This window comes from Giraffa tippelskirchi, chromosome 4 (genome assembly GCF_054371585.1).
Source record: "Giraffa tippelskirchi isolate mGirTip1 chromosome 4, T2T-mGirTip1v1.2.pri, whole genome shotgun sequence".
Taxonomy (NCBI): Eukaryota; Metazoa; Chordata; class Mammalia; order Artiodactyla; family Giraffidae; genus Giraffa; species Giraffa tippelskirchi.
In genome coordinates, this window is record NC_137278.1 from 148758057 (window position 1) to 148785521 (window position 27465).

Genomic DNA, 27465 nt, shown 5'->3' on the forward strand with positions numbered 1-27465 from the left:
AGGTTTATGTTGACCATATAAGACATCTTTAATTTCTGTTATTCATTCATTCATTAGTGAAAAGTTATTCCTCAATTGCTGTGGGAAAGGCACTGTGCTATGGGCTCTGGGAAATAAAAGTTTGAATTCAGTATGTTCTCTACCTTCAAGAAGCTTAAATTTACTGAGGGACAGACAAAGCAGGTAGTAACAGGACAATGTGAAAGGTTCCTTTCAAATATTTTGCAAAAAAAAAAATATTGCTATGATTTTTGTCAAAGAGTGTTCTATGTTTTCCCCTAGAGTTTTATGGTATCCAGTCTTACACTTAGGTCTTCAATCCATTTTATTTTTGTATATGATGTTAGACAATGTATATGATGTTCTAATTTCATTTTTTTACATGCCCAGTTTTCCCAGAACCATACTGTTTTTGTTGCTGTAGCTTACTAGTATAGTGCCAAGTCAGGGAGCATGATTATAGCAAATATATAAATATAAGTGGAATATAATCTTTAAAAATTGTGAACCACTATATTGTACATCTGTAACTTATATAATATTATCCATCCCGTATAATTCAATTAAAAATTAATTAATTACTATGCAAGTACTTGGAGGGATACCATTATCTCTACTCCTCCTAAATATAGGACATTCCAGTGTTTTCCCAGGGCTTCATTTTATTGAGCTATTAAATTTCACCTAAAAGCAGGCTAAGGACAAAGCTCATCTCTGCTCTTCTCATAACTGTGATATTCAGCCTTTTATTTGCACATCAAGAGTAGAACTGAGACCAATCACTTTAGAAGATGAAAGCGTGGTTCAACGTGGTCACAACTGACTACTTAATTAAGATCTCCCAACCTTTAAACCAAACTATTCTGAGATTCTTTTTGATCCAGTTGAGGAATATGAAAGGAGAGGTTTCCCATACCTACTGATGCGTACGTATTACCTTGGCTTAGAAATATATGTTTCTAGAGAGAAAAAAGGAAATAATATGCTTTAAAAATAACATGTTTAACTTTGATGGTAATGCTACAGAGGTATCAAAAAGAGGAGAGAGAGCTGAATTAATATGAATGTTGACTTCGCTGGCCTGGGAAACTTAGACTTCCCAGCTGAATTCATTCAGAAGAGAAGATACAGAACATGTGAACTGATGAGGAAACCCGTGAAAGCTGGTGGCAACATGGTGTGTCAGAAAGGTCCTGAGGGAGGGGACATATGTATACCTATGGCTGGCTCGTGTTGATGTTGGCAGAAACCAACACAATTCTGTAAAGCAATTATCCTTCAATTAAAAATAAATTAATTTAATAAAAAATAAAATAAAAAGGAAGATCCTTATGATGCGGGAGAAAGACCAAGATTAGAATGCCAGTGCCCATACTTACTAGCTCTATGTCCTTGGGCAAGTTACTTCATTTTTGGGTTTCAGTTTCTCCTCTTTGGAATTAATGATACTTACTCGAGTAATTGTGAGAATGGGCTCACATAAGGAAAGTCAAGACTCTAACACGGTAGTGATGCAAAGCAGTCACTCAATATCTTTGCACTGGGGTGTCCTCCTCAGTGTTCGCTGACAACTGCACAAAATAAAGGTCAAATAAAATAGCCCTGTTCACAGTCTACCCAGAAGTCTGCGCAACAGGCCCAGGACCTGACCTACAGGGAAAGCCTGGCTGGCTAGAACACCCCCTTGAGGTCCTCACCAGATGCTCCCCTTTAGCGTTCCTACCCTCATACCCTCACTCAGGGGGAGGAATATTGCCTGTATATTCATGTTCACTTCAAAGAGCAAAATCTGAACTGCTAAATGGGGTTACAGAGAGGCACATATCACAATTTAAGGACACTCTAACTGTAGTAAATCGTAGCCTCAGGAGATCACAAATGCCCTTTCTGCAGACAAAAACTGCAAGCCCAGCAGTCAGGAGTGCTGTGAAAGGACATTTAAAATGAGATGAGGTTCGACTATTATCACCAGTAAGACAGCTTCCAACACTATGATTCTCTGAGACCAACTGAATGGCTATTCAGAGTCTATTACTCTCTATGAATTCCTCCATCCAATATAAATAATGACCAACTATAATGCTTAGAGAATACAGCTTGGATTATTATAGTTTCAGGTAAACTGACATTTAAGCAAAAAAGAGGCTTAATGAGGCTTCAATCCTCATTAAGGATATTTTTTAAAGGTATCATTATATTTTCTTGACTTAAAAAGAGGAGCCTGAACAATTCTTATGCATTTACGAAAAATCTTACATTGTTTTTATATTTTTATTCTCATTGTCTGCGAGTCCAGGACAGGTATTAGAAAGGAATTGAAAATCACGTTAGGAGCTACATTAAAAGGAAAACATATGTCTCCTGAATTATACAGGTGACAGAGACTTGGGGGTAAGAGGAATTCTATTGTATGTCAGTCAATACAGCCTTCAGCATTTTAAAGGGTAGCGAGTCTGGTGACTGATACTCACTTTTATCTTTACCTCCACAGACACAGGAATTCACCAGTGTAGTCTTAAAAATAGTCATCTATGTGTTCTCGTTTTGCAAGTCAATGTAAAGTTTTCGTAACAGAGAAAAACTCCTAAGGAAGCAGACACTTTTACTACATATACTTCCCAAGTGCTCTTCTCTTCTAGAAGCAATACAGGTGTGGCCTAGTATACTCATGTACTTTATATAGCAGCAGCGGCACCTTTAATTACCACTGTCTTTAGTCCCAGCTTGCCACAGAGTGTCACATGGCAGTACGTCACTCTGGCCTAATGCCAGCATCAATCAGATACACCAGCTCCAAAGGAGGGAATAGATTATGTCTAAATAAAGTTACCTCTGGCTTCTCTAAACTTTAAACCTTCCTAATGCTTGAAAATAAGTACCACAGTCTATTTTAGGAAAGTTCAAAATAATTTTCTAGCACAAAGCCTAAAATACAGTGACAACTCAGTAAATATTTTTAATTGCATCTATGACACAAGGAATGTCAGGTTGGGATCCTGCTGACTGAACATTTTTAAATGGTAACTGCCTATATTTCAGACGCCACACTTCTCCCACCCCCACACCTGATTCATCCACGCCCTTGAATTATTTACAGGCTTCTCAGTAGATCATAAATTGCATTGAGCACAAGGACTAAGACTTCTTCATTGTTGGATCTCTCCCCTCCCCTGCCTGCAGGCAGCATGGGGCTCATACACACCTGACACTCACTACAAGAACACGAACAATAAATAACATGACAAACTCATGTCAAGAAGAGAGCCAGACGTTCTCACTCCTTAAAAAAAAAAAAGCAGGGGTGGAGGACTTTTTATTCAACAAGAGAAATAAGCAGATGTGTTTATGAACAGTTATTTTGACTGACATTTATGCCATGTATCAAAAAAAACCCATAATCACTATTTTTAGTCTCCCTGACAAGTTTCCAAAATATATGTGATGCTCAAATATCACATATGTGCTCTACTCATCCCTGGTGGCTAAGACAGTAAAAAATTCTCCTGCAGTGCAGAAGACCTGGGTTTGATCCCTGGGTCAGGAAGATCCCCTGGAGAAGGGAATAGCTACCCACTCCAGTATTCTTGCCTGGAGAATTCCATAGACAGAGGAGCCTGGTGGGCCACAGTCCATGGGGTCTCAAAGAGTCGGACATAACTGAGTGACTTTCACTTTCATCAGGTAACACACTCCTAAATTCTAGCTATAATGGCAGTCCTCTGTCCATGGGATTCTCCAGGCAAGAATACTGGAGTGGGTTGCCATGCCCTCTTCCAGGGGATCTTCCCAACCCAGGGATCAAACCAAGATCTCCCACATTGCAGGTGGATTCTTTACCACCTGAGCTACCGGGGAACCTCCAGGACAGTATAGTAGCTAAAATCAAACTCTAGAACCAGCTACCTGGATTGAAACCTGGCTCCAACATTCAGTAACTACACAAACTTGGGTAGGTTAATTATCTCAATCTCCTCACCCATAAAATGGGAAACAATGTATTTCAAAACAGTTATTCTAAGGATCAAATAATACAAGGAAAGCACTTATGGTACTGTCTGGCTCAGAGTAAGTTCTTTATAAATGACTTATGTATCATTAGTACACAGTATTAAAGGCACTTAGAATTTTTTTAAGGAAGGACATCTTGGAAGTTTTTATATCAACATTGTTGTAGATTACAAATGATGCCACCTGGTCACTTGAGTGTCTTTGCTCTTTAATTATGTTACCTTGCATTTGGGCCTAGAGATTTTAGCACAAAACCAGTCTAAGTGAAAGTGAAAGTCGCTCAGTTGTGTCCGACTCTTTGCGACCCCATAGACTATACAGTCCATGGAATTCTCCAGGCCAGAATACTGGAGTGGGTAGCCTTTCCCTTCTCCAGGGGATCTTTCCAACCCAGGGATCAAACCCAGGTCTCCTGCATTGCAGGCGGATTCCTGACCAGCTGAGCCACAAGGGAAGCCCCAAAACCAGTCTAGGAAGCTCATAAAAAGGAACGTTCATTTAAATTGACAAACTGCACTTCTCATCATTTTAATTTTTTCAACATGTTACTTGGAGAGCATTCACTTCAGTGCAAACAAGCAAATCCTTCTCTGCTCTTCATAAATTAATAAAGCCCTAGTATTAATTACCCAACAGCCTCTTGCTTTGCAAGATCACTACAAGGGAGAAACCAATCTTTCTCAGCAGAGTTTAAGTAAGCAATTTTCATCTCAATCTTTCTATTCCTGCAATATCGCAGCTTTTAAAATAATGCATGCAGTTATCTAAAATTTGGTTCAATCATTTTGTTTTAAAGGGTTTCCCAAATGTAATCCATCATTCACCAGCAAGTCCTGGCCTTTCAATGTGTTTTGATTATTTGCAATATAAATAAGTTGTTTGGTGCATTCTATCCATTCCCACATGTATCGATATCAATTCCTCTAGTTGGCGGCTGCAAATACACCCCAGAAGGGAAAAGAGTTTGTGAAAAAAATATCATTTTTAGAAGGTTGTCAGTTTTTGAGGACTAAAGTTTCTAATGGAGATGCACAAAGAGAGAAGGATAGGAAGAGAAAAATAAATAACAACTACCATGTACCAGCTGTCTGCTATGGCTCAGGCACTAGGCTAGGTGCTTTAGTTCTCTTATCTCATTTTAACCCAACAAGGTAAGCATTATTCCCCAAGAAGTGGGGAGTAAAGGGAGAGTGTACACATAAGTTATCAGGGTAATATTTTTTTACTAAGCATGAGGGGGAAATGACTAAAAGAAAATAGATGCAACTATAAATAGTTAATTCTGAGTGGTAGGAATATAGGAATTTATTGTATTTTTCCTTGTACTTTTGAAATTTTTATATTCATGAAGGATGAAAGGAAAAAAGAAGGAACAAATGAAGAGGTTAAATAAGTTCCCCAAGGTCATATGACGAATAAGTGGTGGAGCTGGGGTTTGAACCCAGGTCTACCTCCCTGAAAAGCTACACCAAGCCAATAAAATATAACCAGATAGTTCTGATCTAAGCAGGACCAGAAACACTCTGGAATTTTTGAAAGCAGACTTGCTCACAGCCTCATTTATGTTACCAAGTGAATGAAACATCCACCATTTCCTTAAACTCCCCATATATTATTTACCTACTAAAACAAACAAGGTACTGGTAGAGATAACAGAGAAGCAGCATCAACAAGGTCCACCTAGCACTGCCAATTAAATAAGATTCCATGATACCAGAGAAAATGGGTGAAGCTCTTAGGTAAGGATTACTGAAGGATTACTGTAAGGTAAGCATTACAGCTGTTTCCTCTAAGAGTGAATGGTGAGATGGGGCTTGGTGGAAACCTCACAAGACAATCATTTCTGCATCAACCACCCTATAACTCATCCAGGAAAAATCTGGGCCCCCTTCCAGTTCCCCCAAGAAACGGCAGATCTGATTTGTCTCTGAAAATAATTTGTCAAATGTGAAACAGGAAACAGGCTCAAGAGCTGAGAAAGTAACAAACCAAAGATCCTCTCCATAGAGAGAAAACATTAGATGATGAGGACTTGGGGTTTAATTGTTCTTGAATAATTTCTGTGCCACTGTTGTGTTCCCTCTTGTGCAGGGACCAGCTGTCACAATCACTGTGTCCCAGAGTTAGAGTAACATTTGAGATGATTCAAACTAAATTGCCCAGACTTTTAAAAATGTGTTTGAAAACCTGCACAATATCACACACAGCAGAAAAAGCTCATTAACCACTTTCTGATGTTGAGGCTTTGATGTAGTGACTCAACGGCTTCAGATGCCTCCTTGCTGTACGTCCAACACTTGTATTACAAAATTTGGTGTACAACCAGTCAGAATGGCTGTCATCAAAAAGAACACAAAGAACAAATGCTGGCAAAGACGAGGAGAAAAGGGAACCCTTGTACACTGTTGGTGGAAATGCAAATTGGTGCAGCCACTATGGAAGATTCGTATGACTCAGCAACTTCTGGGTATATATCTGAAGAAAAGCAAAAAACACTAATTCAAAAAGATACATGCACCCCAATGGAAGCAACCTAAGTGTACATCAACAGATGAATGGGTAAAAAGGATGTGGGCATGTGTGTATACACACACACAATGGAATAATACTTGGCCATTAAGAAAGAATGTAATAATGTCATTTGGAGCAACATGCATGAACCTAGAGGGCACTATGCCCTGTGAAATACTGTGAAATCACTTATAGTTAGTTAGTGTTAGTCACTCAGTCACGTCAGACTCTTTGCAACCCCACGGACTATATAGCCCACCAGGCTCCTCTGTTCATGGAATTCTCCAGGCAAGAATACTGGAGTGGGTTGTCATTCCCTTCTCCCAGGGATCTCTCCAGCCCAGGGATCAAAGCCTGGTCTCCAGCATTGCAGACAGATTTTTTACCATCTGAGCCATCACTTATATGCGGAACTTAAAAAACACGATGAACTAGTGAATAAAATAAAAAAGAAGCAGACTCACAAATACAGAGAACAAACCAGTGGTTACCACTGGGAAGGGGAAGGGGCAATATAAAAGGGGAGAGGAAAAGAGAAAAAAGGGTTATTATGAGATTATATGAAAGCATGTGTGTGAACATTTTAAAAATTGTAAAGTGCCATAGAATTTAAAGAATCTTTCATTCAGTAAAAACGCTTTAAAAATCAAAAAAAATTTTGTTGTATGACTTGATTCAAAATGAACTTTAGCCAAACGGAAGTGTTTAGAATGCCTCTACCATCCCGCCTGACCTCATTCTAGATGAGCTGGGAAGGGCACATAGAAGGGTAGCACAGGCAGCAAAGTTAACTACAGCTGACTCTCCTGTGAAGAAAAACTTAGGCAAGCCCAGTGATGCGGGTTTACCATCTAACTCCTGATCCTCTGGCTTTCTAACAGCAAGGGCAGTTGAGCCCTAAAATAGACTGTGCTTGTGCTAAGTGACTAGTCCTGTTGGACTGTTTGCAATCCCATGGACTATAGCCCACCAGGCCCCTCTGTCCTTGCTATTCTCCAAGCCAGAATACTGGAGTGGGTCACCATTCCCTTCTCCAGGGGATCTTCCCAACCCAGGGAACAAACCTGAGTCTCTTACATCTCCTGCATTGGCAGGCTGGTTGTTTACCACTAGAGCCACCTGGCAAGCCTAAAATAGATTACTGTGAAAGTGTTAGTCGCTCAGTTGTGTCCAGACTCTGTTTGACTCCATGGACTATAGCTCGTCAGGTTCCTCTGTCCATGGGATTCTCGAGGCAAGAATACGGGAGTGGGTTGCCATTTCCTTCTCCAGAGGATCTTCCAGACCCTGGGATCAAACCTGAGTCTCCTGCATTGCAGGCATATTCTTTGCCATCTGAGCCACCAGATTACTAGAGCCTAAAGGAAAAGACTGTCAGGGAGAAATTCCCAGAGGAAAATGGCCCAAGAACATTTAAGAGCAAGGATGTCCAAGATTCAGTTCACCAGTCAACCACCTCTTGTATCCTTCCACGCTGCAGCTTTCCTTCACGTCATCCTAAAACTTCAGTCAAGGACATTACTCACAGCCAGCCTCCCGCCAGCGGTACTTTGGGGACTGAGAGAGGAGGAACAAGCTTAGAGTGAAGAGAAAAGATGGTGCTACAGGGACAGACAGCACATGACCTTGGAGAAGCAGGATGATTCCAGGCAGAAAAGATGTGAAACAAACCCTTCTCCCACCAGATTCCCTAACAAGGGCTGTTGGGAGTGGGGGCTGTATTTTGCAACAGGTCATCTCTAGCTCAGGAGATCACTTTCCATTTATCTAAGGCCTTGCAATCGTGGGAGATGAAGGAGAGGAAGCAGTAGGTGTCAAGGGGAAGGAAGTGGGTGCTTCACACTGAACAGGGCATGGGAAGGCTGCTGCCGGTGCAGCCTCCTTTCTCCAATGGGAATAGCTGGCAAAGCAGAAGAGAAAATGCTGGTTGGGAGGAAAGAATAGACGAGGGAAGGGAAAACATTCTGTCAAAAGATCCCAAACTCCATGAGGTAGAGAAACAGGTCTTCCACAACTGGACCTGTAGTATGACTGATCTGAAAAAACAGACAAGAGGGTGAGTGTGAATAACAGATGCAGAGGGAAACCACAGAAGCAATTCTATGGTTTCATTTGCATACAGTGACAATTTTACCTCTTCCCTTCCAATTTGGATACCTTTTATTTCTTCTTCTTGTCCGATTGCTGTGCCTAGGACTTCCAATACTATGGTAAAGAGAAGTGGTGAGAGCAAACATCTTTGTCTTGCACCAGATTTTAGTGGAAAGGCTTTCAGCTTTTCACCCTTGAGTATTACATTGGCTGTGGGTTTGTCATAACAGAAGCAGCTCTAAGTGAGGAAAACAAGTTATAAGACCTAAACTAGGGAGACTGAAACAGGACAGAAAGCAGATGGATGGAGAAAAATGTTTCAGGATGGGGGTAGGAAGAATTCAGGGTATGAAAGCTGTGTTTATGTGGTGCTGTGTGAATAACACAAGGACAGGCTTGTCATGCTTAAAAAGTCTGAGCTGCCCCATGTTCATGTCAGCATTATTCACAATAGCCAAGGGGTGGAAGCAATCCAAGTGTTGATCGATGAATGAATAATCAAAATGTGGTACCTACACACAGTGGAATATTATTCAGCCTTAACAATGAAGGCAATTCTGACACATGCTGCTACTACATGGATGAACCTTGAGGACATTCTGCTAAATGAAATAAGCCCATCGTAAAAGGACCCATACTCAGTGGAGGTTGCCAGGGACTGAGGAGGACTGAGGAGTTTTGCTTAATGGGTGCAGAGCTTCAGTTCTGCAAGATGAAGAGTTCTGGAGATGGATGGTGGTGATGGCTGCACAACCACTATGGTTCTACGGAATACTAATGAACTACATACTTAAAATGGCAAAGTTTAGGGGCTTCCCTGGTGACTCAGTGGTAAAGAATCCACCCGCCAATGCAGGAAACATGGATTCAATCCCTGGCCTGGGAAGATCCCACATGCCACAGTGCAACTAAGCCAGTGGGCCACAACTATTGAGCCTGAGCTCTAGAGCCCGGGAGCCACAACTCCTGAAGCCCTGGAGCACGTGCTCTGCCACAGAAGCCACTGCAATGAGAAGCCTGTGCACTGCAACTAGAGAGTAGCCCCTGCTTGCCACAACTAGAGAAAAGCCTACAGCAACAAAGACCCAGCACAGTGAAAAATAAATAAATAAAATTATCTTTAAAAAGATGGCACAGTTTAGGTTATATATATTTTACCACAGTTTAAAAAAATCAGAAATACCCTTAAAAAAAATAGCCAGAGAGTTGCAGATCAGCGGTTGATGATGGACATTTTTGAATATGCCTCTCTTACAACAGCATCTTCCAAGACACTGTTATTTTTTTCAGCAAAGGTTTTTGAGCCACTACCCCATGCAAGCAGGGTACTAGACACTGGGAACATCAAGTAAGCAAGGCACAGTTCAGCGGGAGATACAGACCAGGGAACAGAGCATGACAACTCCCTGTGGCCAGGACGAGCCTGAACAGAGAAGCACCGAATTCAGACTCTGTGGTCAAAGGTACTTTCCAGAAGACATGATGCCTCAGCTGGATCCTAAAAGCAGAAGTTACCATAGAGAGGTAATGGAGAGGAGAGTACCAAAGCAAATAGCATGTGGCAAGAGCATGTGGTGAATTTTTACAACCAGCTGTAATTCATCCTGCCTGGAGCACAGAGTGGGAAAGAACAATTTGAAGAGAGGAGGATGGAGCATCAAACAGCAACCACACTTCGACAATGGAGCGTCAAACAGCAACCACATTTCAACAATGAAAATGATCTTTCTGGGTGGTGACAATCCAGTTAGGAAAGGATGTATTAGCTTCTGACGCATGATTAATTTTGTGGGAAGAATGCCATTAATGGCATATGAGGACAAGCACAGAATAGTTGAGAGGCAAGGAAGCACCAATTATCCATGTGGCCATAAGATCTTTGAGGGAGGAGTGATAAAATATGCATAACATAAAATTTACCCTCTTAACCATTTTCCATGTACAGTTCAATAGTGTTAAGTACATTCACACTGTCGTGCAACCCATCTCCAGAACTCTTCATCTTTCCAAACTGAAACTCTGTACTTATTAAACAACTCCCCATCCTCCCTCCTCCCAGCCCCTAGTGATGACCATTCTACTTTCTGTCTCTGTGAATTTCATGATTCTAGGTGCCTCATATAAGTGGTACCTATTTGTCTTTTTGTGACTATTATTTAACTTAGCATAATGTCCTCAAGGTTCAGCCATGTTTTAGCATATGTGAGACTTGTTTTCCTTTTAAATGGTAAATAAGATTCCACCATATGTATATATCAGAGGAGGGCATGGCAACCCACTCCAGGAATTTTGCCCAGAGAATCCCCATGGACAGAGGAACCTTGTGGGATACGGTCCATGGGGTTGCAGAGAGTCGGACATGACTAAGCCACTAAGCACACATATGTATATATCACATTTCATTTATCCGTTCATCCATTGATGGACACTTGGGTTGCTTCCATATCTTGGCTACTGTGAATAATGTTGCTATAGACATGGGTGTACAGATATCTTTTCTAGACCCCGCTTTCAATTCTCTGGGGTATAGAGTTGACTCTTGAACAACATGCGTTTGAACTGTGTTTGTCCATTTATATGCAGATTTTTTACACCATCTGCAGCTGGTTGACTCCACAGATATGGACTGTAGATATAAAGAGATTCAAGCATCCAAGGATTTTGGTATCCATAGATGGTCCTGGAACTGACCCTGTAGACACTGAGGGACAACTGTATACCCAGAACTGTGGGATCGTATGGTAATTCTGTTTTTAATTTTGGGGGGAACTGTCACACCATTTTTCATAGCAGCAGCACCATTTTTCTTTCCCTCCAAAAGGGTTTCCATTTTTCACACATTCTCACCAACACTCATTTTCTGTTTTCTTTTTTTAATAGCAGCCTTCCTAATAGATGTGAGGTAGTTGCAACCATCTTATTAGCCCTTTTCAGCCTCCGATTTCCTCACCTGTAAAATAAGCGTGCTAGACTAGCTGGTCCCCAAGGATCTCAAATTTCATTCTTCTATAAATTGAGAGGAGCACTGGGTTGATTAACAGGGAAATATCAGTCAGGTCATTTACTCATTCAAAGACTCTCATTCCCTAACTATAGTTACAGCACTGATACCAATTCTGGATATAGTTTCAAGTAAAACACAGACTGAAATTCAAGTGCAAGGAGTATTAACTTAATGGGAAAGTTTAAGAAAGGATGATCCCAGCCATCCATGGCGAGGACAATGATACCACTGGATGCTGAAGGTGACTGGCCCACACGGGTGGAGTGAATCTCACATACCACTGGCCTTCCCAGGTTCATGTGTGTGTGCTATTGCTTCTGACTCTTTGTTGTCATGTCTGACTCTTTGCAACCCTGTGGACTATATAGCACACCAGGGCTTGCCAGGTAGCACTAGTGGTAAAGCACCCACCTGCCAATGCAGGAGACAGAAGAGTCATGGGTTCGATCCCTGGGTCAAGGAGATCCCCTGGTGTAGGAAATGGGCAACCAGCTCCAGTGTTCTTGCCTGGGAAATCCCATGGACAGAGGAGCCTGGCGGGCTACAGTCCATGAGGTCACAAAGAGTGGAATGTGACTGAGCCCAGCACAACAATGGCAATAATGGAGATACCTTCCACTCACTGTTCAATTTTCACTCAAATAATAAATTGCAACTAAATTTTTTAATGGTCAGGTTGGGAAATTTATTGTTTTTCTGACATGGGGTGAATTGTTTCAGCTCTCAAATACAAAGGCTAAAACTTTGAAAGAGAATATGTTGCTTCCCTCAATGACATACCATGAAGAAGAGTCACCAGTAAGTCCCCTAGAAGAATACTGTTTCTTCAAATAGATGAACAAAGACAAGCTGGATGATGTGCAGAAAAACCAACAGCATCAGACACCGAATCCAGGACTCCTGAACTCACAGCCCAATACTATTTGCAAACTTAGCACCTCCTCTACAAAGAAGAAATATTATCACATTTTTCCAAGAATAACAACAAATCTATTAATATGGATGTGGCTCTCAACGTGGGAATCAAACCTGAAAAGCTTCCTTGATGACCTATTAAGAATCATCACCTAACACCTGAGAACCACACCTTCTCACATTACATGAGTCGAGTTGCGCAGAGAGCTAACGCTAACACCTGAGGACCACAATCTTCTCACATTACACGAGTAGAGAGTCGAATCCCTAATACCTCTTATGGGTCATCCTGGGAGAAATAGGGCAGAAAAAGTTCTGAGAGGGCCACCAACGTGGGCTAAAAGAATATGCCCAGAAAGAATCAAGATGTACAGAGAAAACAAGGAAATGACTTCTGTGTCCCCTTTCCACTGGTTTTGAATTATATTACATAACTGATGCCAGAAACTGTGATCCAACAAATCAGAAAACTGCTGAATGTCAGAGGAGGCAGACCCAGTCAGGAAGAAGAGTGCAGGTCCCAGGTCAGGGAAAGGAGCAGGCCTGCCCTCTGCTGTCAACCCTGGGTAGTGTCAGTAAGGTGTGAGGCGATCTCCACTTGGGGCTGGAAGAACTAGACACAAAAAACCAAGGCGCCCAGCTATGGCAACTTTCATACAGCACAGAAAGCTTATGGGAGAAATCTCAGGCCAAAGAGTAAATTTTGATGTTGCCTTAGTGACCACATCCTAGAACACTTCTTTCTGCTAATGGTGTTGAGAAGACAATACTGGATGAAACCAAAAAAGAGCTCTGTCTAAAAGACTAGGCACAAGCCAACGATGTGCATTCATTAGAGACAATTCTCTTCCAACATAACATATTAAAATATATTTCTATACAGAGTCCGTTGCAAACACTGACTTGTTCATGCCCTCCCCAGGAAAAAATCCTAGACTATTGGTCAATGACATCAAAAGTAAAATCCTGATGAAAATGTCAAGAAGTAGGTAGGAAAATAAAGGTCCTGCAGTTTAGGGAGGGAGTTAGATCAGATCCATATTTAGAATTGAGAGTAGAGAGGTAAAATTTTACAATGCTGTGAAAAAGATACTCGATAAAGACACCATAGCTGAATTATCTGTCTTGGCTATTCTCTTGTTGCTTTTTTGTTGTTTAATCAATAAGTTGTAGCCCACCAGGTTCCTCTGTCCAAGGCATTTCCCAGGCAAGAATACTGGAATGGGTTGCTATTTCTTTCTCCAGGGGATCATCCAGACCCAGGGATTGAACCCAGGTCTCCTGCATTGCAGGCAGACTCTTTTACCATTTGAGATATATAAATTTATAATATAAATATATAAATTTATAAACAGTATAAATTCTCAACCTATTTTTCAGACTTTCTAACTAGAATGACATCATCTAATTTTCTCCATTCACTTAGAGATAAGTGATAGAGATAGAGATGAGATAACCTCACATAGAGATAAGATTGCATTATCATTATCAGTACTGTATACTAACAAAATAAATGTTTACTTATCCAATAGCTATTGTCAAATATCCATGCCCTCAAACAGTTTTCAATCTAGTTGAGAAGGCAGTTCATGGACATTAATGTTCTATGTTCAACAGGCATTTACACCAGGCCAATTTTATACCCAGAAATACTAGGATTACCAGAAGTATCCTAAGTACCTGATGTCCCCACAGCCTCTGCAATTATCTCAGCCTGGGATATTTCCCCAGCCCACCTACCCCTAGCCACATAGCACATTGCTATCATTTCTAATCCTAGTTCTTCTCTTCAAGGCTTCAAGGGGGACTTAGGTGATTCTTACCTTGGACCCTATTGCCCTTGTACACACAGGCAGTTACCTACTTTCAGATATAATGTGTATCCCCCAAACATGTTTAAACATCAGCTTTTCAACTGAAACACATAAAAGAGGCGCAATCTCCTTCCATGCTATTGGACAAGAGTAAGCCATGTTTCCCAAAGAGCTGAAAAGTCTAAAATCCCAAATTATGATAACCTAGTATCTCCTCCTCAAATAATCCCATCCTATCAAATTTTTAAAATGGGAAGAACCCCAACAGCCTTCACAGTTGCCTTCAAAAAGCAAGTACCCAAATGTTGATGGAAAAGGCAGCCTCTAAACCTCCTCCCAGCAGGAATAATGGTATCAATAGAAAACAGTATGTCCAGACCCTGTTCAATAAGCATTTTGTATAATTTAACTCACTTAATTCTCATAACCATCCTATGAAGCAGGTATTATCATCATGCCCCACCCCCGTTTTTTTTTTTTTCCCCACCGATGAAGCACAGGGATGTCAAAGGACTTACATGAAACTGCACCTCGTGTAATTACGTGGTTGAACCAGGATTCAAGCCACGACCGACCATACAGAGAAAATAAATTTAACACAATTCTTAAGAAAACTAAAAAGAGAAAGAGAACTCCCCCTGCTGATGTATGTAATTTTCTCTTGTCATAACTGATCACTAGGACACCACCGACCAGGGGACCCTTGATTGAGTTACCGATCAACACAGTTTCCATAATGTTTTCTTTTTTTAATTGAAGTATAGTCGATTTACAATACTGGGTTAGATTTAGGTGTACAGCATAGCGATTCAGTTTTTGTGGTGTTGTTGTTCTGTTCTTTGTTTTTCAGATTATATTCAGCAACACTTTTAACTTCCACGCCTTGCTTTGATCAGCCCTAAGGTCGGGAGTAAACAGAAATCTCGTTTAAGTTCTCTTCTAGCTCTAAATTATTATGAATTTTAGACTCAGATTTTTTTTCCTCTAAAAACCAGTTCTCTTTGTGATGAGGTCACAAGAAACATCTACTGTTTTTTCTTTCAAAGCCACAAAAATCTCCCCAGAAGTGAGAGGTTCCAAAGCTATACAGTACTTTCAAACACCACAAATTTCCCATAAGGATAAGAATAAGTAAATTATGACAAAATGAAAAAAATAATTCAGCAGCAAGACACTAAGAGTTTAAAGAATATGAGAGGAAACTGCAGTTAAAATATATTGTAAGCAATGATAAGCTACTTTCTTTATTCTAGTCATAGTCTTACTAAGTAACTTCAGGGGAGACCAAGCTGCTAATCATACATCAAGACATTACCTAAATCTTTTATCAGATTTATGCCAAAATTCACAATTCTGCAACCATGTTCCAAAATTAAGGCACATCTACCTTAATCTAAATGCTAAGTTAAGTAAATTATATCTCAATAAAGTTGAAAAAATGCTCATTTCTTTCCACCTAGCAAAACAAATGAGCTTATGAAAAAGGAGCACACACACCTGGATTAAGGAAGATTCAAAAAAAATTCCAACTAATTTTCAGTTCAGTCACTCAGTCATGTCCAACTCATTGTGACCCCATAGATTGCAGCACGTCAGGCTTCCCTGTCCATCATCAACTCCCGGAGCTTGCTCAAACTCATGTCCATTGAGTCAGTGATGCCATCCAACCATTGCATCCTCTGTTGTCCTCTTCTCCTCCTGCCTGCAATCTTTCCCAGCATCAGGGTCTTTTCCAATGAGTCAGTTCTTTGCATCAGGTGGCCAAAGTATTGGAGTTTCAGCATCAGTCCTTCCAATGAATTTTGGTCCCAACTAATTTTGGTCCCCATCAAAATCACACTAAAAATACAGTTAAGACATCTTTGTTTATCATAACCAACAAGGATCAAGAAGTAAAAAAACAACAACAAAAAAGCAGCACAGACAACAGCAATGGAGTTTTGAAGTGGAAAAAACATACAGACAAGTAGAAATTGACTTAGCAGATCCTAGAAAGCTGGATCCCAAAATGACATGGGAAAGCTGAAATCCAAACTCTATTACACCACATACTCCATGAAAGAGGCAGCCAGGCTTAATAAGGAGAATTGGGAGAAAGCTGTTGAAAGACATTTGGATCCCTAGATTCTCTCCTCTACTTCATGAGGCTGGTCAATTACTCCTCTGTGTGGTAAGTAACTTCAGTCATGTCCAACTCTGCGGACCCCATGGACTGTAGCCCGCCAGGCTCCTCTGTCCATGGTATTCTCCAGGTAAGAATACTGGAGTGGGTTACCAGGCTCTCCCTCCAGGGGATCTTCCCAACCCAGGGATCAAACCCACGTCTCTTAGGTCTCCTGCATTGGCAGGCAGGTTCTTTACCACCTGGAAAGCCCGACTTACTTCTCTACCATCCCTGCAAAAGAGACTGAAGTTTTCGTTCCTGAAAAGGGTTAAAACAGAGTTGCTGGACAACCAGCTAAGAGTGAGAACTTGACCTAAAACAGAGGGATTCTTTGACCGTGTGCACCCTGAGTGCTGAATGCAGAGACCCAGCTCTCATTCCCACAAAACTTCCGTCCAGGCAAGAAGTTAGGAGACTCTTCCCTGAGGCCTCTCACCAGCTCCACAAGAAAAACCTAAAGACACTGACCTGGGCTGGGGGGGTGGGGGAGGTAGGGGATAAGAAAGGTCCCAACCAGATAAACCTTCAGTAAAATGCTAAGCCCATAAGCCCTAGTGGTGAGCTCAGAGTTCAAGTCAGTCTTTTAGATCCTCACATTTAAGAGCAGACAGCCAAGGACTGCCAAATATTCAGGGAACTCGAACTAGAACAGCAGTTTTGAGCATTTTTTTCCTCCCTGTACAGCCTATTTTCTCCAAATAGCTGTTTTCTGTTTTAGTCTCCATCATTAACATCCCTAGAGCAATAAGAAAATATATTGCGTCTGTGAGATAAGAACAGAATACTGCATATATACATGAAACATTCAAATAACAATGCCCCAAAGAGGTCTCCGTAACAGAATTGGGAAATAAAGTTGAGATAACCTCTGAGAAAGGAAAGCAAAGTAACAGATATAGAAAACAAAACGAGAAGGACAACCCGCCCACTCCAGGACGCCGGAGCGCCTCCTCATGGCGGCCGCGCCTCCATGGCGGCCGCAGCACTGTGTGGTGCTCAGCGGGAAAGCGCGGCGGGCTAGAGGAACGCTGAGCGAAACGGCGGCAGCGGCCAGGCCAGGGGGGAGACGGGGCGGCCGTTGTGGGGCGCACTTTCCAGCGGCATCGGCGACCCAGAGTGTCCCGTCAGTGTTGGCCTGAGGACCAGGCGGTGGCGGCCGTTGGCGGCGACCGAGCGCGTTTGAGCCAGGACCCGGCCGGAGGCGCACTCTCCGTGCACAGAAGTGAGCCGTCAGACGGCAACCGCGTTACCTACTGGAACCTCCCAGAGTGTGCCTGCCCTGACTGGCACAACTTCATCCAGCAGTGACTGGGCGAGTCTTTTTAAGTGTCCGATCTGTTTTGATTATGTGTCACCGCCCATCCTTCAGTGTCAGAGTGGCCATCTTGTTTGTAGCAACTGTCGCCCAAAGATCTCGCGTTGTCCAACTTGCCGCGACCCGTTTAGATACATTCGCAACTTGGCTATGGAGAAAGTGGCCAATTCAGTACTTTTTCCCTGTAAATATGCCTCTATTGGGTGTGAAGTAACTCTGCCACCCGCAGAAAAAGCAGACCACGAAGAGATCTGTGAGTTTAGGCCTTACTCCTGTCCGTGCCCTGGTGCTTCCTGTAAATGGCAAGGCTCCCTGGATGCTGTAATACCGCATCTGATGCATCAGCATGAGTCCATCACAATCCTGCAGGGAGAGGACATAGTTTTCCTTGCTACAGACATTAATCTTCCTGGTGCTGTTGACTGGGTGATGATGCAGTCCTGTTTTGGTTTTCACTTCATGTTAGTTTTGGAGAAACAGGAAAAACACGTTGGTCACCAGCAATTCTTTGCTATTGTACAGCTGATAGGAACACACAAGCAAGCTGAAAACTTTGCTTATCGACTTGAGCTAAATGGTCCTAGCCGTTGACTGACTTGGGAAGCCACGCCTCGATCTGTTCACGAGGGAATTGCAACAGTCATTATGAACAGTGACTGTCTAGTCTTCGATACCAGAGTTGCACAGCTTTTTGCAGAAAATGTCAATTTAGGCATCAATGTAACAATTTCCATGTGTTGAAATGGCAATCAAACATTTTCTGGCCAGTGTTTAAAACCATTGCATTCGATTTCAGAGAATAAGGCACCTGTCTGCCTACCAATCAGAAATTTTTGGTAGGTGGAAGCTAGACAAATGATGGTAAATAAAAGGAAAGGCCGTTAAATACATATAATAACATGCAATATATTTAATGTAATAAATATAATAATACTAATATATTTAAAAATATGTCAACAGTAAGCCATCGAAATATATATATATATACATATATACAATATACAATATATATATACTATATATATATATATATACACCCAAGATGGGCATCTTTTGTATTAAGAAAGGAAGCACTGTAAAATAATTCTGAATTTGTGTTTGTTGTAGATTGAGTATACTGTTGAAAACTACTGGGTTCTTGTTTTTTGTGTGCGTGTGTGTGTGTGCGCATGTTTGGAGTTTTTTTCCCTTTAACTGAAAAGCCACGTTGAGTGGTCTTGGTCCACTGGTTTTCCCCTACGTGAATCAATACATAGTGCTGCTGTGTGTATGTATTTTTGTGTGTGGGTATTTGCTAATTTTTATTCTAGTTTTTCATTAAATAAATTTGACTTTCTTTTCTGTAATTCAGGTTTTTCCTCACTTTTTTGGTACCTTTTAAAGTTGGTGTCTTATTGATATGCATAACTGTTGATGGTAAAATTTATACATGTGTTTGATACATATTTTCTTTTCCCCCATTAATCAGTTTATTAGAAATATTTTAAATTCAACTCTTGTGAAGATAATGGGTTTCAGAAAGGAAAGGTAACATCGGAAGAATCATCAGGAGCTATTTAAAGCAGCTATAAAATGGTCTCCCTCTCTTCTCCAATTGAGTCATATCTTCAAACTTATTCTTTGTCAAGCTAGAGAGTACTGATTTTTTTTTTTTTAATACTGGGGAAAAAAATCAGGCTCCCCCGCCCCCTACATAGCTTGGACAAATCACATAGGTTTAAAATTTGTTCTTGTTTTTATTGGTTTTGCAAAAGAAGGCATCATCTCACACAGTATTTGTAATTAAAAGCAAATCATTTGTTTAAAAAAAAAAGGCAGTTTGCAAAAAAAAAGTTTTTGGTCTTTTATAATTCTCATTAAAAGAGTATCTGGCCAATTAAAAAAAAAAAAAGAATTACAGAACTACTTCAGATTCTCCAACAGCCAAACAATAGAATTCCAGAAAAAGGAAAAAAGGAGAAAAATAAAAATATAGAGGACGTTGTACAGCAGAAACTAACACAACACTGTAAAGCAACTATACTTCAATAAAACTTGATTTTAAAAAAAGGAGAGAGGAAAGGCAAAGAATTAATTCACATAAATTTTCAATACTGAAAGACAAGTTGCCTGATCAAAAACGCCTGTCTACACCCAGCACAATGGGTGAAAATAGACCCACACCAAGCAATCTGACCATGAATTTTAGAAGGCCAAGAACAAAGACAAGAGTTCACAAGCTTTCAACGAGGAGAAATAAACAGTCCAGTACAAAGGATGACAGATCAGAAGGCTTCAGACTTCTCTAGACCAACAAGGAAAGGAAGGAGGCAACAGAGCAGGTATAGAAGTGTCAATCGAAGCAAGGATACAATAAAGACATTTCCATCCCTGCACAGTTTCCAGAAATGGACCTAATAGGCATCCTTTCTCAGGGAACATGGGCGATGATATAAAAAATAATAAGAAGGAGAAAACATGGGACACAAGAAGAAAGAGATCCAACACAGCAGACAAAGACAACCTCTAGGATAAGAGTGAAGAGAGATCTCGAGATGACAGGTGTACTTCAGACAGGGCACGGCCAGTGCAGAGTGGAGCAGCAGCTCAAGTCACAGGGGTGTGGACTGCAGTCAACACAAGATGCTTTCTGCTACTGGACCCTCTTTCTAACACAAGGAGAGAATTCCCAGGTGAGCTGGCCCAGATTCTCACCTGGGCTTGTTTATCTCAGTGTGGTGATGAAGTGCCTATTCTCCACTCCCCTCCATACCCACAAAAGTATTCTGCTTGGACCTACTTCTGAGAGCAGGAGCAAAGCCATGGCGGGCTTCAAATAAAAAATAAGCAGCAGCCACAGAGCAATTAAGCCCGGGCCACAACTACTGAGCCCCTGCACCTAGAGTCCATGCCCCACAGCAAGAGAAGTCACCACGATGAGAAGCCCATGCACCGCAACTAGAGAGTAGCGCCCGCTCGCCGCAACAAGAAAGGCTGCACACAGCAGCAAACACCCAGCACAGCCAAAAATTAATAGAGAACAGACTTGTGGACACAGTAGGGGAATGAGAGAGTGGGAGAAATGGACACAGTATCATGGGAACATATACATTACTGTATGTAAAATAGATAGCCAATGGGGATTTTGCTGTATGACTCAGGGAGCTCAAACAGGTGCTCTGTGACAACCTAGATAGGTGGGATAGGGTGGGAGGTGGGAGGGAGGTTTAAGAGGGAGGGGATATATGTATATCTATGGCTGATTCATGTTGATATATAGCAGAAACCAACACAATATTGTAAAGTAATTATCCTTCGTTAAAATAAATAAATTAAAAAAAAAAAAAAAGCAGTAGTCTACTCCCCTAACTTAACTGATCATTCAGCAACTAGTCCAAACTACAGTCCTGGCAAATGCTACAGGATCCACCTACAATCTTGCCCTCTGACACTCCCAGAAGGGGCTCCAATGAATTCATCAGTCTATGACCCAGAAACTGGTTATCTTTTCAGAGCTTTTTCAGAAGTAACATTACCCTTTCCCTACACAAGTAGGGGTGGGCTCGCTACTCAGCTCTTTAAAACTATATGTTATTTATGAATATGTACAGGAGGTGGGAAAAACTATAAAGAGAAGCAAGGGAATAATTAACACAAATGCAGGAGAGAAAGCCGATTTCAACCAGGGAGGAACAGAGACTTCTAATGTGCCAGTAATATTTGTTATTCAATCTTGATAGGTAGATATCCACATACATCATCTTTTGTTTATTTTTTAATATACATATATGTATTAGAATATTCTTCTTTGTGGTGATACATTCTATAATATTTTAAGTGGTAAGTGAATTCTATTTAAATCAGTGATATTGTTTTGGTATATTAAAACACTAAAGAGACCCAAAATTTTTCTTATAATTTTTATGCTTGTAAATGTGAAATGTTATATGAAATGGGCAAATTCTATGTCATTCACCCAAGCTGATTAAATAAGAATTAGAGGATACAAATAATCCTATAATTTTTAAAGTTGAATCCATAATTTAAAACATTCCTACAGAGGAAACTTAGGGCCTAAATATTTTACCAGTGAATTCCACCAAACATTTATGAAAGGAATAATTTCAGTCTTACACAATCTCTTCTAAAGAATGGAAAAAGAGGTACTCTGAAGGAGTAATATCATATGACATCCCTTATATGTGGAATCTAAAAAATGATACAAAAATTTCCATCCATTATCACTACTTCTATTCAAGATTAAACTGGAATTCCTAACCAATACACAAAAGAAGAAAAATAAAAGGATGGTAAAGAAATCCGTAAAACAAAGTTTTCACAGGTGATAAGATTTTGCACTTGGAAAAAAACAGAAGCTTTTAAAGATAAATTATTAAAATTAACAAAAGAAAAAGTAAGATTACTAGGTATAAGGTTCATATGCAGAAAACAATCATAGAAACAATTTCTTAAAAGATACCAATTCAAAACTGCATCAAGAAAACTCAATTTCCTAAGAATAAACATAGTAAAAATATATAAGGTCTCTACATAGAAAACTGTAAAATATCATTCAAATAAATTGGAATAATAATAAATAATAATTTAAAATGTCATCCTTATAGACCAGAAGACCCACCATTGTAAAGACGTCAATTCTCCCCAAAAAGCCAATAATAAAACAATCTTAAAGAAGAACAAGGTGTAAGAACCCACTATCAGATAGCAAGAATTATTATAAAGTACAATAATTAAGACAGTGTTGCATTAGCTCAAGGATAGACAAAACAAAACAATAAAAGCTTCAAAGTAGACCACACATATACAGACATTTTTACAAAAATGGCACCACAGAGCAGTGGGAAAAGGATGGGCTCTGATAAACAAGGCTAAGTAATTAGATGTCCATATGGGCAAATGAAATTTGACTCCTATGTCGTATCACAAACAAAATGAATCAATTCTAGGTGACTCAAGATCTAAAAACAAAATAATAAAGCTTTCTGAAAATAAAATGAGAGAATAAAAAAGCACCAGCTATAAATGCAGGACTGGTTTTGTAATCTATGCGACCCCTTAAAATCATAAACACCAACAACAGAGCATTAAATCAAGTGTGGGGCTATAACGAGCACGGGCCCCATGTGTCTGCACAGATCACATGCCAATGAAGCTGGCCCTCCAAGAAGCTAAAAGACTAGTAAATTAGACTACATAAAAACTAAGGACTCTTGTTCATTGAATGACACTCTTCTTTTTCAACTGCTCCATCTCCTTTTATTACAATCCTGTCCCCATGTTCCAGAATGAATAGCTATTTAATATACACACCACTAAATATTCATTGGAAGGCTTGAGGCTGAAGCTGAAGCCATCAGATGCAAAGAGCTGACTCATTGGAAAAGACCCTGATGCTGGGAAAGATTGAAGGCAGGAGAAGAAGGGGATGAGAGAAGATGAGATGGTTGGATGGCATCACCGACTCAAAGGACATGAGTTTGAGCAAACTCCGGGAGATGGTGAAGGTCAGGGAAGCCCAGCGTGCTGTGGTCCACGGGGTCTCAAAGAGTCAGACATGACTGAGCGACTGAACAATAACAATAACACACACCACTCCTAAAATTGATCTTAACATTCCCATTTCTTTCTCAGTATATTAAAACAAAAGGAAAAAAAAAAAAGCTTTCAAAAAAATCACCAGGTTTAGTACACCCCAGGAAGAGCAACTTTACTAAACAACAGGAAACAAAACATGTCAGAAGTCTGACCAAATACACAAAGCAGCAGGTGAGATTCCAGAGAGGAAAGAATGACTCCCAGGAGAACATACATAGATTCCTTCTAAACACTATTGAGAGTGAAAATGCAAACCAGAAAAGTGGGAGAAGGTATTTGCATCACATATATCTGACAAAGACGCATATTCAGAATACATAAAGAAGTCCTACAAATTTATAAGAAAAAGGAGACAATCTTTTTCTTAGAGACAAATAGTAAGGAGAAGAGGTGCTGAACCACATTAGTAATCAGCAAAATTAAAACAAAAATTATGCAGCCACTAAAACACTCACTAGAATAGTTAAAATTTAAAGGATTAACAACACCAACATCAACTGTTGGCAACTCCAAATCTTTCTTATCCTGTTGTTGTTTTTCCCCATAGCACTTATTACTTTAACACCTTCTTGGTGGTTTAGTCGCTAAGTCCTGTTCGACTCTTGCAACCCCACGGACCGTAGCCCACTAAGTTCCTCTGTCCATGGGATTTTAAAGGCAAGAATACTGGAGTGGGTAGCCATTTCCTTTTCCAGGGGATCTTTTTGACATACAGATTGAACCCGGGTCTCGTGCACTGCAGGCAGATTCTTCACCAACTGAACTACCAGGGAAGCCCTAACACCTTCTTACATACATATAAAAAATGATTGATTGATTCTCAGTAAGCCTGTGACCCAACTAGGTCAAGGAAAGTGAACAATGGGACTTTCTGGAGTTATGGAAAAAGATCCGTTCTTTTGATAAGTTTGCTGAGTTGGAGCTGCTGTTGGTCATTTGGGTGTTATCTAATACAGAGGAAAGCATAGCTAAGAGATGAAGTTATATTTTTAAAGATGCTCTTTGAGCACCTGTATCTGATTTAGCTACACCTAAAGGCACATCCCTGGACTTTTAATTAGATAAGTCCATCAATTTCCTTTATTGCTTAAATAATGTGTTTCTGTACCCACAACTGAAAGGAGATTCATCACTGTTACAAGATGGTAACAAAAAAAAAAATGATAGACTGAAAAATAGTTCATTAATCATCCAAAATTATGTTTATGACTAATTTATGACCATGGCACCAGTTTATGGTATGTCACATGAAAAAGGCGGGATACAGAAATATTATACAGTACACTGACTTTGGAAAAACTTCATATTAAAAAACTTAATATTTTTATTCAAGTAGAATAAAAATTCAAAAAATGTAAGAGACTATCTTTAGAAAATTATTTTTTCCTCTTTTTTTCACACTTATTTTCCAAAGTTCCTTTAATATATTTTAACACTTTTTATTGAGATATAATTGACATACCATAAAATATTCACCCTTTTCAACTGTACAGTTTAATGATTTTTAGTATATTCACAAGATTGTGCACTAACAGCACAACATTTTCATCACTCCAACAAGAAAGCCTTGCCATCAGAGTCACTTTCTGTTCTCCCAAACTGCCAGCCTTAGCAATGACTAATTTATTTTCTATTTCTATGGATTTGTCTATTCTGAACATTTCAAATGGAATCGTAAAGTATGTGGACTTTTGTGTCTGCTTCTTTCACTAAGCATGTTTTCAAGGGTCATCCATGTTGTAACATGAATTAGTAACTTCATTCCTGTTTATGGCTGAATAATATTCCAAAATATGGGTGTATCACATTTGGTTACCCATTCATCCACTAACTGACATTTGAGTTGTTTTCACTTTGGGGCTATGATAAAAAAAAAGTTGCTATGAACATTCATGTACCAATTTTCATGGGGATATACATCTCCAGTTCTGTTGGGGAAATACCTAGGAGTAGATAGATGGTTGAGTGCGTTACTTTTATTATTTTTTAAAAAGCAAAGGGAATTGCTTCTTAATGGAAAATGTTGAATGTCAGTGACACCAAGCTTAGGGTCACACAAATTCCTTCTCTTGCCAGAGACGACAAGGTACTACTGCAGAGAAGATAGCCACAGACAGAGAAGAACAATGACCACTCCTATTTGACAAAGCATCAGTCTCTACCAGGCATTTATGATAGCAAGATTTAATTAGAGTAATCATAATAATCAGGATGCCAGGGCTGATGCACTAATAAAATGAATCTGTAAGCTGCCTAAAATTCCTGTACTTACTGACCAGGCTAAAATAAAGACAATATTTCCGAGACTCTCCTGGTGGTCCAGTGGTTAAGAATCCACTTTGCAATGCAGGGGATTTGGGTTCAATTCTTATTCAGGGAATGAAGATCCTACACGCCACAGCAACTAACTGAACTGGCTACAACTACTGAAACGGCCACAGCTACTGAACCCACGCACCACAACTAGAGAGCCCATGTGCCGCAACTACTGAAGTCCGCATGCCACAACTAGAGGGTCCGTACCCTGCAATGAAAGATCTGCATGATGTAACAAAGATCCTGTGTGCCACAGCTAAGACCCAATGGAGCCAAATAAGTAAATAAATAGAATGATTCTTAAAAAAAGAAAACAGTATTTGCATTCATAGTTTTCCAGTTATCACTAGATTTTATCACTGGATTTATAGCACCTTTCACAAACTCAACCAGCATAACTTAAACATTTAATGCACCAATGCAAAAAACTGTAGACCTAGGCAAGGCCGACCACTAAGATGGCCTCCCTTCTGCTTCCAGGAAAAATAGTCAAACCATGGGATAAGCAAACTGCTTAAAACTCTTAACATCAGAGTCAAACTCCTGGCCAAATAGTCATCTTATTCTTCCCATCATCTTAATGTCTTTGGGTGGATTTTCCTGCACACCATATGCATTTGTTCCATAATCCATCTGGCCAAGAAAAGATAAAGTATTTTATTTCACATGCAAACAATGCTAAAGCAGTATATTCTAATAAACCTGAAACTCTTAAATTATGTGCATTGCATGTTACAAATTTCTTATTGCTTCAACAGTAATCCAGTATTACAGAAGTATCAATCTAGTGGCTAAGAAAAAAAGTAGAACACTCTTATGTCGCAATTTATGGTACAAAGAGTGAATTTTTAGGACATCTATCTTCAAATTCCATCTCAGCCACTAGACAAATTACTTAAACTTTCTGAATCTCAATTTCCCAATAAAATGTGCCTAAAAACAATAAAATGTGCCTAAATGGGTTTTCCAGGTGGCGCAGTGGTAAAGAATCTGCCTGCCAAGACACAGGAGATACAGATTTGATACCTGGGTCAGGAAGATCCCCTGGAGGAGGAAATGGCAACCCACTCCAGTATTCTTGCCTGGAGAATTCCATGGACAGAGGAGCCTGTTGGGCTACAGTCCATGGGGTCACAAAGAGTCAGACATGACTAAGCACACACATGCAAAGACAATATACTTTCAGAATTGCTGTGAGAGAAAAAACCAACAAGGAATAATAACTGCCGCTACTGTTCTTCTTATTAATTATATCATTAATATTAAAGTGGTTATACTATGGTTACCTTTAGATGACTGATAAGATATAAGGGAAAAATCTGCTGTTCTGGAAGGCAAATACTGATCCTGCTCTTATTCTCACCCCAGTGTTAATTCAACAGTAAAGGGATGTTACCATAAGACTTGGTGTAGAAAATCAAAAAGTCTAAGTGCTTGCTTCACCTGTGTTAGAAATAAAAATGATCTAGTCATTTTGGTTCATAATCCACACTTATGATTATTTCAAAATTAATATATCCCCTTTCATGTATCAACAGGAAAAACCCATTTTATTTTATTTTTTTAATAAATTTATTTATTTTAGTTGGGGGCTAATTACTTTACAATATTGTAGTGGTTTTTGCCATACATTGACATGAATCAGCCATGGGTTTACATGTATTCCCCATTCTGAACCCCCCTCCCACCTCCCGAAAAACCCATTTTAATAAAAGATTTAAATTGTTTCATT

General features: G+C 40.0%; 1 protein-coding gene and 1 pseudogene across 6 annotated transcripts in view; one reads left to right on the plus strand and one right to left on the minus strand.

Moving 5' to 3' along the window:
• TBC1D30 (TBC1 domain family member 30) overlaps nucleotides 1-27465 on the minus strand; it is a 106213-nt gene that overhangs the window by 50977 nt on the left and 27771 nt on the right. The window contains exon 1 of one of the 6 annotated variants that reach the window (XM_081588860.1): nucleotides 12026-12133. The exons of the other annotated variants lie outside the window; for them this stretch is intronic. Within the exon in view, the coding sequence (XP_081444986.1) occupies nucleotides 12026-12053 (28 nt within the window). The 5' untranslated portion in view covers nucleotides 12054-12133. Of the gene's footprint in view, nucleotides 1-12025; nucleotides 12134-27465 lie in introns of those variants that run through there. 6 annotated transcript variants of the gene reach the window in all.
• Nucleotides 17461-18563, plus strand: LOC145544568 (E3 ubiquitin-protein ligase SIAH1-like; annotated as a pseudogene).